Source organism: Sphaeroforma arctica (assembly GCF_001186125.1).
Source record: "Sphaeroforma arctica JP610 unplaced genomic scaffold supercont1.763, whole genome shotgun sequence".
Classification (NCBI taxonomy): Eukaryota; class Ichthyosporea; order Ichthyophonida; genus Sphaeroforma; species Sphaeroforma arctica.
This window is the reverse complement of record NW_014039795.1, coordinates 21,238-37,077: the sequence shown is the minus strand read 5'-3', so window position 1 is coordinate 37,077 and position 15,840 is coordinate 21,238. Positions and strand designations below refer to the sequence as shown.

At 42.9% G+C, this 15,840-nt stretch overlaps 3 protein-coding genes across 3 annotated transcripts; all 3 read right to left on the bottom strand.

Moving 5' to 3' along the window:
• Window positions 1–1,322: 1,322 nt before the first annotated feature.
• SARC_08463 (hypothetical protein) lies at window positions 1,323–6,467 on the bottom strand (the record flags this gene model as incomplete). The annotated part of the gene is made up of 9 exons (XM_014297563.1): window positions 1,323–1,487; window positions 2,148–2,230; window positions 2,540–2,628; window positions 2,908–3,095; window positions 3,547–3,699; window positions 4,156–4,739; window positions 5,251–5,437; window positions 5,791–6,074; window positions 6,461–6,467. 9 exons carry the CDS (start codon window positions 6,465–6,467, stop codon window positions 1,323–1,325), a joined length of 1,740 nt encoding a protein of 579 aa, XP_014153038.1.
• A 256-nt stretch (window positions 6,468–6,723) lies between these two features.
• Window positions 6,724–8,654, bottom strand: SARC_08462 (hypothetical protein; the record flags this gene model as incomplete). Its single annotated transcript, XM_014297562.1, has 2 exons — window positions 6,724–6,844; window positions 8,239–8,654. 2 exons carry the CDS (start codon window positions 8,652–8,654, stop codon window positions 6,724–6,726), a joined length of 537 nt encoding a protein of 178 aa, XP_014153037.1.
• Window positions 8,655–9,694: 1,040 nt separating this feature from the next.
• On the bottom strand, window positions 9,695–15,096 carry SARC_08461 (hypothetical protein). The gene is made up of 10 exons (XM_014297561.1): window positions 14,887–15,096; window positions 14,354–14,629; window positions 13,680–13,781; window positions 13,204–13,420; window positions 12,916–13,023; window positions 12,090–12,254; window positions 11,747–11,891; window positions 11,049–11,220; window positions 10,395–10,495; window positions 9,695–10,198 (listed from the first exon to the last, which is right to left on the bottom strand). The coding sequence occupies exons 1-10, from the start codon at window positions 15,083–15,085 to the stop codon at window positions 10,040–10,042; spliced, it is 1,644 nt and encodes a 547-aa protein (XP_014153036.1). The 5' UTR covers window positions 15,086–15,096; the 3' UTR covers window positions 9,695–10,039.
• Window positions 15,097–15,840: the final 744 nt, after the last annotated feature.

Genomic DNA, 15,840 nt, shown 5'->3' with positions numbered 1-15,840 from the left:
TGTGTATATGTATGTATGTATGTATGTATGTATGTATGTAGTATTTATATATATATATATATATATATTAAAATACATACACGTTCTCGTCTACGTTCGAAATTAGCTGATTTCTCAATTTTGTCATCGGATTCTGAGGTTTGCTGTAATTATTGTAATATGTTTATAGTTGTGACAAGGCCACGCGGACACTCCTTGTTCCCAAAGGATGGCTGCTCGTATTTGGTGGATGTCAAGATAAGCCGCTCTCTCCCTAGGACATGCTCGTGCAGGCCCAACTGTTGAATGCTCGGGGAGTTCCAGCGATTACGGCACAGTTCTCGATACATGTTGTGGAGGTGTATGCCACAGAACTTTCGTTTTCGACATAGCTACCATTCTTATGGCTCCATGCGCGATACCTCTGCGTGAGTTCTCTGAAACCGCGAGGGCACGCGGATTTGTGTAACGAAACCGCAAACATGAGAAGGTCGTGCAGCGCAACATAGTCACTGATAAGATTTATATAAATGTCGATTCATGGGGACCCGGGACGGATTGCGAAGGGGATTGACTATAACCTCTACAACAGCACGCAGGCTTTACCATGCAACAACGCCTATCTGCTGCCGTGCATTGCTGCGGAGCGACTTTCGGGAACCGACTATTGCGCTTTCAGGTCGCTCTACTTTCTCAAGAGGCTGCTGTGTGGATACATCTGACGGTTAGATTAAGGCAGGATGCCTTCCCTTGCCTTACATTGCGTCAATGTCACTCTCGTATGGTGTGCGAAACGGGCACCTGGCCCTGACAAGAACTCAAAGTAGTAAATACTGCGACACTTACAGCCCGCAGCGAACCAATCACGCGTGCGAATCATCTAGCGAAGGTACTTTTCTTCTTTTAAATTCGGCTGGGCCGTTCTGTTTGGGGGGGGGGGAGCACCACCCTGAAGGGACAGTATCTGATAATTGCCATACGATAACTCAAGAGGTATATCTCCAGCAAACGAGAGCTCTGCCTCTGTACGATCTTCAAACTGTCCTCTCCTATATCCGCCACTCTAAAATATACGCGTCGAGGCTTTACTCTTGTTAGGGGTGCATGTGCGAGTCACACTACGCCTTGCCAATAGACTGGCTTAGAGTGTGAGCTTTTCGATAAATATCACACCTAATCGATGTGAACGCTGTCAATTTCAAGTCACATGCCCCCCCCCCCCCCTGCACCGCATCTCCCTTTGTGTTCACGAACACCTCTGTGCGCATAGCAATCTCGTTATCAGAGACCGGGTCACTCAGCACCATAAAGAGAGGCTCTATCAATACTTTGAGTTCGGCGTGTCAACCCCGTCTGACACGACGCATGCTTGATTCATTGTCTCTGGTATCGGAAGCTACCACCAGCGGCGACACTTCGAAGTCATCTCTGGCGTCGTCTGCACCTTCTGATATGACCAGCGTCCCTAATTCCATTTCTTCCACATCAATATCGTCCTCCTGCGGTATCTGTTTCCCAAAGCAAGTGCAGAAAATCACACAATTATAAGGTAGAAGTGTATGCAGAAAATCACACAATTATAAAGGATAAGTGTGTGCAGAAAATCACACAATTATAAAGGATAAGTGTATGCAGATAATCACACAATTATAAAGGATAAGTGTATGCAGAAAATCACACAATTATAAGGTAGAAGTGTATGCAGAAAATCACACAATTATAAAGGATAAGTGTGTGCAGAAAATCACACAATTATAAAGGATAAGTGTGTGCAGAAATCACACAATTATAAAGGATAAGTGTATGCAGAAAATCACTCAGTTATAAAGGATAAGTGTGTGCAGAAAACCACACAATTATAGAGGATAATTGTATGCAGAAAATCACACAATTATAAAGGATAAGTGTATGCAGAAATCACACAATTAGAAAGGATAAGTGTGTGCAGAAAATTTGCATAGTACTGCCCCATGATGATTTAGAGGCGATTGAAACCCCCACACCACGTAATTAAAGCAGTCCTCGATTTCATAAGAGTGCCCGGCACCAGAAGTGGAGTGTATCAAGCAGCTATATACTCGCTATAATTTCGCGAATGGTATCAGCACGTACTGCAACTTGCACTCTGGAGGTAAGAAGTATCAACACGTATATAGGACAGCACTCACCGAGAAGTACGGATTGTCAGGTGCCGGTCTGAACCATATCGCTACCATCGTGAAAACGCCAAAAGCCAACGCTTGGAGCAACGCTGCGTAATTTTGAGTGGGTTTTCTTAGATACTCGTCTGTGGTGATGGTGTATGCTACGCTACCAGGCACAACTTGATATTTCAAAAGCAACGATATTGGTATACAAGCTGGCAACTGCCAGTGTGATATGTAACTCGCCTCCCCAAGCGAGGTTGTGCAAAGTGAGCCTGCTTGACTATACTGCATTATGCAAAATCGATAGCTTATGTAATAACTATCTACGCAGATTCCCACCATAAGAGGTAGTCCTGCTCACAGACACGCATCCGAGTAAATTATGTGAGTGAGAAATGATGATAAGAACTCACCGTCTGGAATCCACTGGTAGTCGTACGGGATTGCATCCGCGAACATAGGGATGCCTAATCTCGACAGGTAGACGTAGAAGATCACAACACTGTTCGAGCAAAGGAAAAACATATAAAAAAATGATCATCTATGCATGCGGTGGATGCTGATGTTAAACGAGCTACGTACATTAGAATACGTATAAATTATATGTATGAATTATACGTATCAATCATACGTATGAATTATACGTATGAAATATACGGATGAAATATCCGTATGAATTATACGTGGAAATGAGGAATCAAAGCGGGGCTAAATGGAGAACAAAATCTCGAGCGTCATAGAGTAATGCCCCGGCAGGCGTCGCCGAGCGAGTTATACGTACCTATAGAATCGCTTGAAGAGATTCAATTTGTGAACACTCACAGCGTGCTTATCTCGATCTTCTGTTGCCATCTGCAGATGCTTGATCACACCAACCATCACATACCATACTCCCACGAAACACCCAAAGTCAACCATATACACAAGAGAGGAGAGCATGCTATCGGCAACGCTTGCTCGATCACCGATCTGTTGTAGAAGGACGTTAATGATTTGAGATTGAGAAAGATGACTTCAATGTAGGATTCACATGCGATCCTTTGTATCATACCAATGGCGAAGCAGCAAAAGTGACTTGCAATATAAGCAGAGATACATATTCTCTTATGAAAGTTTGGGCACACGTCAAAACAAGCAGCAGTGTCAACAAATAACAGCGAATCTGCAAGGTAAGCTATGCGTCTAAAAAACGATCGTTGAAGTACGCAGATATTTGAGGCCTAAACATAAAGGTTCGTAGAGTCTATTATAGTGGGGATTGGGTTCGTGGCAAATTGGATCAAAATTCCTTAATTTTATACTCTACAATCATCATGCAGATCCAATCCAAACGACAAAATGCCCACTACAAAGGAGATGACCTAGCAAACGCAGTTTCACCATCTAAATACAGCACTTTGCATCTTGAATTGCTACATACATTTGCCTCCTCCAACACCATATACGCCACGTTAGATAAGACTTGTAAGCCGAGGACAATGTAGAGCACCCGCTGATCCTTTTCCGAAATCGTGTGCTTCACGAAGAACGCACCAGATCCAATGAGAAGCAGGACCGCAAACATCAGCATAGCCTACAAGATGATAGGTGGGGAAAGCAAAGGGTAGACTTCACTTAACGCTTGTATAAAAAGGTGGGGAAAGGCGATAAACTGGGAGCGAAGAATTAGCGCACAAGTAAGCCTGGATGTGACTGATGTGATGCTAGGAAAAATCATTAACTTCAAGTATAAGAATATATATATATATATATATAAGCATATACAACCTATGATAGCAATTAAATACAACTTGCATTGGGCTCTCTCAGTAACTCACATTTTAGATGCGAAGGCGAATTAACTTTTTTCGCGGGCACAAACGCCTCTATCTAAGTCACTCCGTTTGCCGCTTCGTAGGGCGGTGTATGGGCGGGCACATACCAATGATTGACAAGAACTTTTAAAAACACTTAAACACCACAAATAGAATCACCTAAAGGCGAACATCTCACTCAGGCGGGCGGTGACGCTGCTGCCCTGGTGTCATACCTTCATAAAATGCAGCACGTAGAAAAGTATATTCCATGGCTCCGATGCCGTGCCAACGTATTGGATTCTCGTATACCACACCGAGTGCAGGACGAGCGAAACTGCTTTGGTTATGACCAGCAGCACAAGCAACACGTGCACGAAATTCACATGCTCTCGCCCGCTATACATTAGATAACCCAGCCACACGGCCAGAGTACCAAAACACAGTGAGCACCCCGCGTACACCTGTGGCAGCGGTATGAGACCAGCGGACAGGTAGTTGCGCTTAGTCACGCGATCGTCCGAGCCCTCGGCATAGTCCATCTGCAGGTTGAATGCTACTACACTGATATTATACGTCAGCGGGGGGTGGTACTTGTGATGGTTGCGTTGGTATCCTCTCTCCTGTAAACTGGTCTTCGTCTCCTCCTCCTTGAGTACTTGGGCTGCCGTAGTGTTCCCATCGGGTATCACTAGACCAGCTCCACCCCCGCTGCCCTCACAGTTGCACGCATAGGCCGTGTACAACCCAGCGGCCCGGTCGTCGGTAATACGCAGGGCCACGCGCGACGCACAAGTGTTCGTTCCCGAGGCAGATGTGACTGTGGGAGGGCGAGAAAAGACAATTAGAATTACAAATCTGCTCATTGTCTGATATACGGAAACTGTTGCTTGCTCACTACCTCGTACGTGAGACATTCCTTCGGCGCAAAAAAAAACCCATGTCCATTGTATGCGCGAGAAGTTGTAGAGAGTACTTAGACAGAATTAAGAGTGATCGGTATATGGAAGCTAACATACATAACCGAAATTCGGTTGCTGCACGGAATCTGCAGTTCAAGCTCAATCAGCAACAATTCAGCTGAATGTCTAAAGTATATAAGCGCTATATCATATACTAGGATTCGAGTTGGGTAAAAACTAGTCAGGTCGTCTGTAGTGATATGGGTCAAAACATCTGCGAGCATACTAGCGTCCTACAAACTTGATAAAAGGTGCGAGTATAGGTTTTTGAGTAGCACGCCCAAATGATGAGCCGAAATGGAGACTAGACGAGCCAAATAGATATCTTAGAGTCTGACTTCATGGCCAACAAACAAATCTTGCGCACACCTGATGTGTTGCCTGTAACTTCTACTGCGATGTATTCCTCAAGACCAGGAAACAGAACGACAGGAGCCTCCAGGCAGCCATTCGTAATTTGTGCAATTACTGAGTTCTGTATGGTAAACATGCCACCCATGCCTCCTTTTGGATGGTACTTTGTCTTCTTTTTATTTCCATTTTTCATGTTCTTCACCTGTGATTGACAGAATAGGTCGATGTTGTTGAATGTACGCATACTCCATTTGGCGCGAGACAGTACTATTTAGCAAGTAGCAGATGATGACAAACTTATACCGTGTGTAAATCAGAGCCTTCACGAGCGTCGTGCGAATTTTTTTATTTTTTGGAAAATATTCTTGTTTAATTCAACATAACATATGATAACAGATAAAACAGCAAAACAAAACTAAATAGGAACCCAATGCGAGCAATGCCTGGCAAATAAATTTCAGATGCTCGTAATCGATCAAGATAAATGCCATGCAATACGTACACACTAGATGTGATACTGAAAAGACCAAAGAGCTAAATTTCGTGCATACGTACATGCCATTGATCCAACACGCAGAATCTCCCACCATCGCTTCGGTCTTGAATCTGCGAGGTGAGTGAATTGAGGGTTCGCCTTATGTAGATCCCGCTTACAGAAGTACTATTCAGCATCCATTCATTCACATTCAGCTCCAGCTCACCCCCGCTTTTGAGTCCAAACTGTACCACAGGCGTGCATGCAGTAACTGTCAGAGAGTTGAACTCAGTGTGGTTATCGGCCTTGACCAGGAGTGGGAGGTTGATACACAGTACACACCATATTAAAGTACAGAATACACCTGGAAAAAAATCGCAGAAGCGAAGAGAGTGCGGCAATTAATATGTATATTCGCCAAGTACAGAAGTGAATAGAGACGTGAGAATTCTGAACAAGAATGGGACAAATTATAACCGTCAGGCCATATTGTCCTCATGCTTGGTTCCTTTGCGAGGTTTGTCGGATGGAGTATACGAAAGGTAACATCAATTATGCTAGGCTGCCAGCATTTGATCATATATCAGCAAAACGGTTTCTTTATACATAGTACTGATTCCTCCCATAAAAATGGATAGAGACTCGGGAATAGGCTGAGAGCAGCCAGACTAGATGATTACCTAGCCGTTTGTGAAGGAAAAGACGATGTGACACACCAAAATACACTTCATGGAATCCATGTCACCTTACCCTTCATGATGAGCGAGTATAGAAGCGTGTCTCTTGATGATGGTATAGAAATCAGTTCTGGCTCTTACGAGGAAAGTGAGCGGCTGCCTTCCTATAATAGGCGAAGAAACGGTGTGAATTTACGCAAACTACTTCCGTCCATGTTCCAGCCGCTTCGTACTGCAGTTCTCCGCGTTCTGCTGCGGTCTGAGTGTTTCTATTGCGTATCAGAGCTACGCACAAACAGTTGTACAGGCTAGCGCAGTTGTATCGTCTGGCGTGGATCAAATTTTCTTGCCTGCCCTGAAGGCCTTGAGGGCTTCTTCGCGGGTGAGTTGGGTATCTTTGGCTTTCGCCTGTGGAGTGCTGTCAGCTAAGGTCGGTTTGGTGTCCGTAGGGTTGTGCCTATGGTGTAGGGATGTCGTTCAGTTATTATTGACTGCAGGCAGAGTCCGATATCGAACATGATGAATGAACATTATTGATGAGTGATGTTTTCCAACCTCTGATAGGGCACGAAGAAACACGAATACTGAATTATCGCCATGGTGAAGGATTCTGGCATTGGCGTACACGTGGCACAGGTGCGGGAGTTGTCGGTTTCGACACAGAACAGAGATGTCACAAGTCATGGTGGAACGGTGGATGTTATTTAACAGGTCCACCGCCAATGCACTGAGAGTACATTTTCAGAGAGTGATACATACAAAGTCCCGGCGCCCGAGAATTAGAGACAACCGAAGGTGATTTGAGTATCGAGTATATGGAGGATTGTTTTTCTATAACGATTTGCGTGGTCAATTTTCTGGCTTGACTATTTATGCGGCATGCTTCTGACAACACGCTCACTTGTTCATTTCTGGTGCACATAGATTTTGCGGTTTAGATTTTGTGAAGAGCGATGGGATTGAGCAGGGTGTGACATTCCAGTATATGGCCTGAGCCACTGACACATTCCTGAGCCCTAGAATTTAACAAGTATTCACCGCAAAATAACTACATATTATTCCTATCGGACTAGGATACCTTAGATCAAGAAAAAGTGCCTTCTTTATGTTGGTGCCACTATGCAATTGCGGATGTCAAATTTTCAAGCCCAAACAAGGCATTGGAACTGATAATGTAGGGAAGTCTACATGCGTATACACAAACGTGAGGCACGGAAAGTACAATTCAACATTTTGTACATTCTAATATCTTCTCTATTGGTTCTCTTGCTCCAGCAAGTTTGTTATTCACGAAAATGCACAAACCTAGCAAGCAGGCCATTGTATAGCTATCAATGCGCTTAAAGAGATCGTCGCATATAATGTGTGCAACACTGCAATTGGTATCTCTGGAACTCACAGCACGAGTCTTGTGGGTGCTCGAAGTTATAAGCTGGCGGAAACCTTTCAGATATATAATGCACGATATATAAATACAACCTAGATGAGATCTTGTAACATTCGAGAAACCCCGCAAGGAATAAATTGATGCGTCCCACAGGATATGAGCTTTGATCGCGGTTTGTGTTGGTGAAAAAAAAATCACTCCTCCAATGCGATGCGTATGCGATTCGGTTTACGAATGGTCGAAAAGTTAAGAATAGTTGCACACACACACGGTACTCTGATTCACTAATTTATCGCACAATCTCGTTGAGATCGACTACATGTGCTCCCAGTCTAAAATGCAAGCATATGTGATTATTCAATAGAAGAGGCGTACTAGTTGAAAGCAACACGAGCTTGCTACTGAAATTAACATATACCATATGGTTAGAGATTGAAGTAGAAGGAATGAACATCACAACATACCAATGCGTTGCTTGCTTAGTCGATTCCAATACTTTCCACTGCTTCCATGAGATGGCCAGTCCGCTGTTGAGATACTTGTCGTACGAGTGCCTGTCGTTCTTCAGAGTCTTGTAAGCTTCCTGAACTGCGATAAACAACTCAGCACCTTCTATAACGCGATCGTCTTCCTTATTTAACTCAACATATGGTCCGATTTCGCCGCCTTTGTGGTCTTCTGTTTCTTGCGCGACCTTGGATGGGGTCGTATGTATACCCTGGCCACCGTTTACCTTATCGGGATGGAGTTTCAAGACGAGTCTGCGATACTCGCACGTGATCTGCTCCGCAGAACTAGTAGGCACACAGTTCAGAACAGTGTAAAAGTTCTTCTCCTTACTTTTCTGTTCTTTAGATGCTTTGAGTAGGGTATTGAACATGCTTAGTCATCTACACTTGAGAGACCTGTATGCTGGAAAGATATCTCTGCCTTCGCAGCATGAGGCATTCTAAAATAATACTTTCGTCAACCACTTCCTTTGATCATATTGTTGCGGAGTTCGTTGCCTGCTGAGAATCGTGATAACACAGATAAAAAGTAGGGTTTAGAGTTTCTAAATGGATTGCTTTGAGGGCTTGAACAACAAGAGTTAAAAAATATATCCTTTCCACCTCCGCAGAGCGCATATGGTGTATTTTGCAACTCACTTGTAGCTGTTGTGGAGATGTGTTATATAGCATAGACAATAGAGATATACACAGATCGTAGGTTTGTGCAACGATTCTACCTAGATTCACTGCAGTGATGACAACAATGAGTCACTTGATCTTACGTCAGCAACCTTTTCTATTTGGAAGGAGGTGGATTCGCTTATCTCACCGGTACGGAGTGGGTCGCTGCCGGCATAGACTCTCTATGTGTACTAGACTATTTCTCACCGAGTTGAATACCAAGACTATATAATTTTTTGTTCCGTATACTGCAGAGGCGAGAGGGTTATCTCAAAGCAGTTATAATGTCATCACTAGTCTGGAAGGTGCCCTTTCGGCTACGACATTTCGTTTTTCCGACATTTAACTTCGTAGCTAACGAATAGTCAGCTGTCATGTAACAGCGAAAAAAATGTTCAGTTTATTCTCGGTGCTGGAAATGACAGGTAGCTTATCTTACTGGATGCTACTTGTTGGTCTACTAGTGCTCGCACATCAACGCGTACTATAAAGCGTAGTCAAAAAGAATGCACGTGGGCGGCGTTTGGCTATATAATTTTGAGGCATAGTCCGCTGTATACTTGGTTGAAATGATGATGGAATTGCTTGCACTCACCCGTCGCCAGCAATGTAAACTCGCGAATTAATTTAATTGGAAACTTGCCAGTGGTTATCACGCACACCACAAAGAACGCATACCGCCCAGGCCTGTCCACCTGATCAAATATCAAATATGTACGCTTTTTCATAGCTGTTATCAATTGGCTATGGCTTTTTACATACTTCGAGTTCAATAAAATGAATGCGAGTGGTATTTTTATTCTTGCTCTCGCACGCAATATTTGGCTCCTTCATTCATGATCGTTGCTCAATCGCCCTTGAATCACAGACCAAGTATATTTTACGGCGATTGATTTTTTCGCGTGGAAGGGAAGGAAATCTAATAAAGGCACTTCACCCTCATCTGCAGCTACGACTAAGTGCTGAAACTAAGCTTGATGATTCAATATACAATATACCAGTGTAGTATGTTGTCTTGTCAGCCACTCTTTCAAGTGGCTAAAGTAGTCACTCCGCTATTAAGCCTTGATCGCACATATGAACACTCACAGATTTACCCAATGGTCCCAACGTTCCTTGTCAGACCTTGCTTGGCTGTGGCGAAATACTCTTTTTTGAAACGCGAAAATTTGTCTCGTTCGAGGATGACCATCATTTCTCTCTCCACTACATCAAACATATCCAGAGAAAACGCTTTCGTTTCCATAGAAGCCTGTGAAAAATTCCAAATAGTGTGTGTGAATTTTACGGTAGGGTTGTGGTAGTATGTGACAAAACTTATGAATACAAAAGGGCCGAAATTCGTAATCATGCACAGGCTGAGAGGTTTGTGTCATCATAGTTTAGCATGTGATTGTGTCCATACAGATTGAGCCATTAGAAGCATTGTAATGTGCACATATACATACCGATACTTCGTCTAGGAGTTGTTGCGATATGTTTATTTGCAGCTTAGCGTTTGGTAAAATAAAAGTGTCGAAGATCTCTTGGGCCTGGATCTCGATAGTCTCTGTTGCAAATGATTTTTTTTCAAAATTAAACTGTTAAAACTTGCTCAGTGACTCTGAACACAAAACAAGCACTAAAACCCACTTGAGCAAATAGCCCCTCAGGTCTAATTGCATATCAATCGCTGATCACGCTTTTATACGAGGCTCAGCCTTTGTAGACATATGAAATATACTAGCACAACAATCATGTGCACTAGACTTTGACTGCATGTGCGTAGGAAATACCGTTTACATCTTTTGGCTTACTCAATTGCGGTGACAGCCACAGCCGACTAAATACAACCTCTTGAGCGCCAAGAGCTCAATGAGTAACTTCGTGAACAGCGCAAATGGTATTTAGCTACTTTCTCGCACACTCTAAATTAGGCAAAATCATTACAATTGTCTGATTTGGAGAGTTTTAGCTTGGTATTTTCGCAACACGCCGAAACACTTACAATGGTGTAAGTAATTTGCGCGCTGGTGCACGAGCCTAACACTTTTTGATAGAATTGTGCATATCAATCAACTGATATAAATAGTTGAAATATTGATTACTTTATGTAAACTTACCTTCGCGATCTGCTGTGTCTCTGAAGCCTACAACACACAGAACAAAGAGCAGAACTTCTTCACAATATTCTTTGCTCAAAAACTGGTACAAAGCTTCAACTCCTTCTGTATCCTGAAGTAATTCATTCATTGTCGTCCTTTGCATCGAGCCTGAAGTTCTTGAGCAGAGATTCTGAAGTGTAATGCATGTAGTTATAGTTGAACATTTTGCAATTGATAGATAGTATAAAGGTGGAAGGCGCGTAGATCCCCCTCCAGTTTATTTTCAATTTCTGTGAATTGGATATACAGGCGCTGGGAGGACAGAGGGAAATGCTGACACAGTTATAAGCAGACATGTGCACTATACAATTGAACAGCAACCCATTTAGTGTGATATAACTACCTGAAGCGTCAGAGAGTTAGATAGTTTAGAAGGACGAGGGCCAGCAGATTTGCCTGTGCTAAAAAGAAAACATGAAAATCGACACTTTCTTCATTTTGCATCCCTACCACTACCATGCCCGTGCTTCTCACTTGTTCGAGCTCGAACGGAATATTATTTTGCTCAGATACTCGTGTAAATCAACTTGTATTACAATTTACATTGTCCTTGATACTTTTTCATGCACGTCTTGTTTCAGTAGCCTATTCGGGATAAGCAATTGTGCTGTGCATCATTACCTCTAAAACGCTTCTACTAGCCGTGAAGAACTCACCTCGATCTCGGATGTTGCTGAACCCGTGCACGACGCCGTTAAAGCGAAGAGACTTTCGGTTTTGAAAGTCTGTTCGTCGGAAGATATGTTGGATATCATCCCAGATAGAAGCAGAACATTTCCGAGGTCAATCGCTTGATTGCGGCTGTCCTCATTTGAAGAAATAAATTGCGATTATTTAGAATTTCATCTTCGTACTGTACATATTCAAAGAGTTTCGGTGATAAACATGCAGAAACCCTCAGTTCGATGTTTCCAATACGTGAGTTGCCTACATGCGCATCAATACACGACAATTGTATGTACTCAGCAGAAGCAAATATGCACTTATTTACAAACCCACCTTCTTGTATCGTTTTCCGTAGCCCATGCGATGAAATGGCTACCCTGAAAACAGAATTTGCTGACACCCGGTACCATCTCCTTGTATTGCATCGGTAGGTTTTTATAAATCTTCTGACACATCACACTGAGTGAGTCGACTTCACTCAAGATTTGCTTCGCCGGTCTGCGCGTTAAAGGTGTGTAGCGCTTCTCAGTACTCCATACAAACAGGTGATTATTCCGGTACCATTGTCGTGCCTTGTTCTTGATATAACGGACTGTGTCTTCCAAAGAAAATTAACAACTATCTAATAGAGCTAGTCTCAACCCAGTACTTTGCTTCTTTAAGATCTACAACAAGGAACAAAACAATATTGGATACGGGTGGTGTTCTCATACTATATGATGATCGTTTTCCAAGCGACCCTGCCACGATCAGAGCCAAAATTTGCGCCACAGTCAACTTTATGTATTCTGACTCAGGATTTATGCTTTTTCTGGGCGAGACCAAGTGTAAACGACTGCACTAGTAAATATCGAATAGGCGGCTCTATATTAGATTTACATTAGATTTACTACTCGCTGGGACCAATCAGGGTTGAGACGTGGTGAATATTGAATCGCTTCGTGTGGACCACATATTGGCACGTCTGCATGTATAAGCATGAGTAACCATGATCACGACGACGATACACAAATATGACACGATCAAGTACGTTGCGGCATCAAAAGCAGGTTGATGGAGGGTATTCAAACTCATTCTGATGGAATCGCTGAACATGTATTATCAATGGCTACTATGAAACACCGGCGTACATCTCACGCACAGGCGAACTGACGCTCACCTTAAACTGGTCAGAAAGGGTAGTCTCGAATTTAGAAGACCATCTCCCATGCAAGGGTGCGAGGCCCGTTTAACGGCGGCATTCTTTTTAGAGGCGCTCACCGACCCCCTGTTTGTGATGATGGAAAACAGAGAATCCATAAATACCTTTCAAAGTTCTTCGAGGCACAATCTTGTAAAAATCAGCAACATACAGCCTGATTGCATAAACGCTTTCTACAGCCAGTTGAGCACAATGTATCAAATTCACTTTAGGAATACACCTGAGGAATGACGGGAAGTAACATACTTCCGGAGCATTTTACTCTTCTTGAGACTTGTGCCCGTTTTAGCCTTCGATTGCGCAGTGATCGGCCTTCGCAGTTGTTCGCCGAATTGTACCTGATCTTGGGTTGACTCTCTCCGTTGGCGCGGGCCAAACATATCAAACGAATACGAAGACAGCTTGTTGCTCTTCTTCTTGGGTGTAGTGCAACCGCTGCTACTCATGCCTGCATGGTCACTATCTGTTTCAAGAAACGAAACAATGGGAGTTGTCGGTGTATCGCTGCGCGCGCATGTTTTCTACAGATAATGCTGATTGATGGCAGTTCAGCGTGCTCAGTGAATTGATCTTTCTGCATTAGCGTCACCCAAAATTACTCACTAGTCTGAATTGTCATACCTCACGTCCCGAAAGACTCTCGACAGCGTAGACATAAAAAAACATAACGTGTCCCCTTTCTTTTTCAATCTGAAAACAAGTTGAATTTTAGACTTATATACCTGAGAGACGGGGAATAGCAAACATGTCCATATTACTGGAGAAACACTCCACTTCAGGAGCCGAGCAAGTGTTCTGTATTGGCCGCGGTCTACACGATTCTTCTGAAAGTTACGGGAGATAGCCGAAGTTAAATACTCAGCATTCCGCCGATGCGTGTACGCGATGCGTGTTCGCGTTGTGGTTCGAAAAGTTCCTGAAGAGACATTTTCACTCCAAATTCTGACTACTTTTACTCAAAATAAAATCCTTGGCTTCATGAGACAAAAACAATTGTGAGCATGGTCTCTTTACTGTGTATGCCATTATCAGATATATATATATATTATGTTTCTTCCTCAACGGGCGTTGACTCTTCTAATTGATTTATTGACTTCAACTGCTTCGCGAATGCAGGATAACACTGCCATTGTAGATGGCTAGAACACCAATGAAGGTCAATAAGATATGAAATGCGACTTAAAATTTGTACACGCTCCGCAATAATCAACCACTGCTAGCGAGATAGATGAACAAGGAAGACCACATTGCAAACACTATGCACACCTTGCACATCACTACAATGGCATAAGTACTAAGCGCCCATTTTTGGGACTCATTAATTTAGCCGGAGCTGTGCAATGCAGTTAAGACAACCACATACAAGATCACAGAACCACTTGGAGCAGAAAATTACCATTTAAATTAGAATTGGGAAAGCTGATCCCTCGCATCAGAAAACTACTTGACCTGACAAACCCTTTTTCTTGGAGTGAGGGCCCAAAACTGCTTCTATACGCTTTTTCAGAGCTGGCTTGTGTATTGGGCTGCGTACTTGTACTTGCAAGCTTCTTTTTAGGAGAAGTGTGTTCCAAGGAGCTCTTCGCGGTCAGTGTGAGTTGCCCTTTGTTTAGACGCCCACTCGCCGACTGTGACAGTGCGTTGTTGAACATGCGAAACGGTTGGAACCCTCCTACGTGTAAATAAGTGTATAAAGACCGATGAACACAGAACATGTGAGTAAGATAAGTGTGGATCAAATTCGTGCTTGGCATGGATACATATTATGAAGTTCTAATCGGGTGTTGTGTGCTTAACCAATAAATACGTCCAAATCCACTCTCCCCTATTTAATGGTAGATACAAAGGTCACGCTGACAAAAGAGTGATCAATGAAACCTGATACTTCCATAAGTTCTACCTATCCGAGTCGTGTATGCCGGAATATACCTTTGGCTTTCGGTTTGAACGATTCGATGGCATCCTTTAGAACTGAATGCAAGGGTGGGGTCACGTTCAACTTCTCTAGCGGTTGCGAGTTTTTATAGAACCTTTGGAGCATCTCCTTGTCCAGCAACATAGACTTATCGTCTCTGAACTGTTTATCCTCAATTGCAGATTGGATGGAGAAAAAACCATGCCGCAACATCTGAGATCCTATAGAGGAAAGAATAAGTGTTACCCAGCATGCTTTTGTCGTGCATATGAAAAGCGACGAATGTGTTTCTTCGTGGCCATAAGTATGATGGTACGTTTCTCGCTTTTCCTATGACGGGACCGAAAACGAAATTGCCCATGAATTTGTGGAGCATTCCGTCATGTACTGTGTTACATCGCACCAAACAAACAAGATTCTAAACCTACACGTGCCTCATAGCTACGCGCAGAAGTGAGTTGCAGGGTAAACTCATTGAGAATGCAACTCATCCTGTACACGTACTTAGATGTTAACCTACGACCTCCGACTTTCACCAAGCCGATTTCTGCACATTTTATTTTACACAGATCTCATATCCCACATCATTTGCGGCGATAGAGCTCGCTAAGTAAGGTGGGATCAGTTAACCCGGAACCCATAGTCAATCGTGAAATAAACTCTACGAAATCTATATCCATCGGTAACTATGTAATAACATTTACTGGCAAAATATTTTAATTCAATATTTTGGCCCAACTTAATTTTCAAGGGTTTAGGATTTTATCTGATACATGCATATACTATGTAGAAAATCGATATTGAATGACAGCATATACTACACAAACATGAATATAAATGTATATAAGCTCAGTTACCTAGCTGAGATGTACAGCAATACACTAAAGTACAGATAATATCGCTATTTTTTTTTTGATTCGTACCATATCGTAGACTAACACAAATTTTCGTATGAATAGACACTATAC

What these genes read in the sequence shown, in the direction of transcription:
- SARC_08461 (XM_014297561.1), bottom strand. Translation starts at nt 15,085, where the DNA reads ATGTTGCGGCATGGTTTTTTCTCCATCCAATCTGCAATTGAGGATAAA. An exon ending in AGACACAGCAGATCGCGAAG is followed by an intron (nt 10,496 to 11,048) that starts GTAAGTTTACAT and finishes CATTTGCAACAG; the next exon opens with AGACTATCGAGATCCAGGCC. An exon ending in AACTCCTAGACGAAGTATCG is followed by an intron (nt 10,199 to 10,394) that starts GTATGTATATGT and finishes AATTTTTCACAG; the next exon opens with GCTTCTATGGAAACGAAAGC.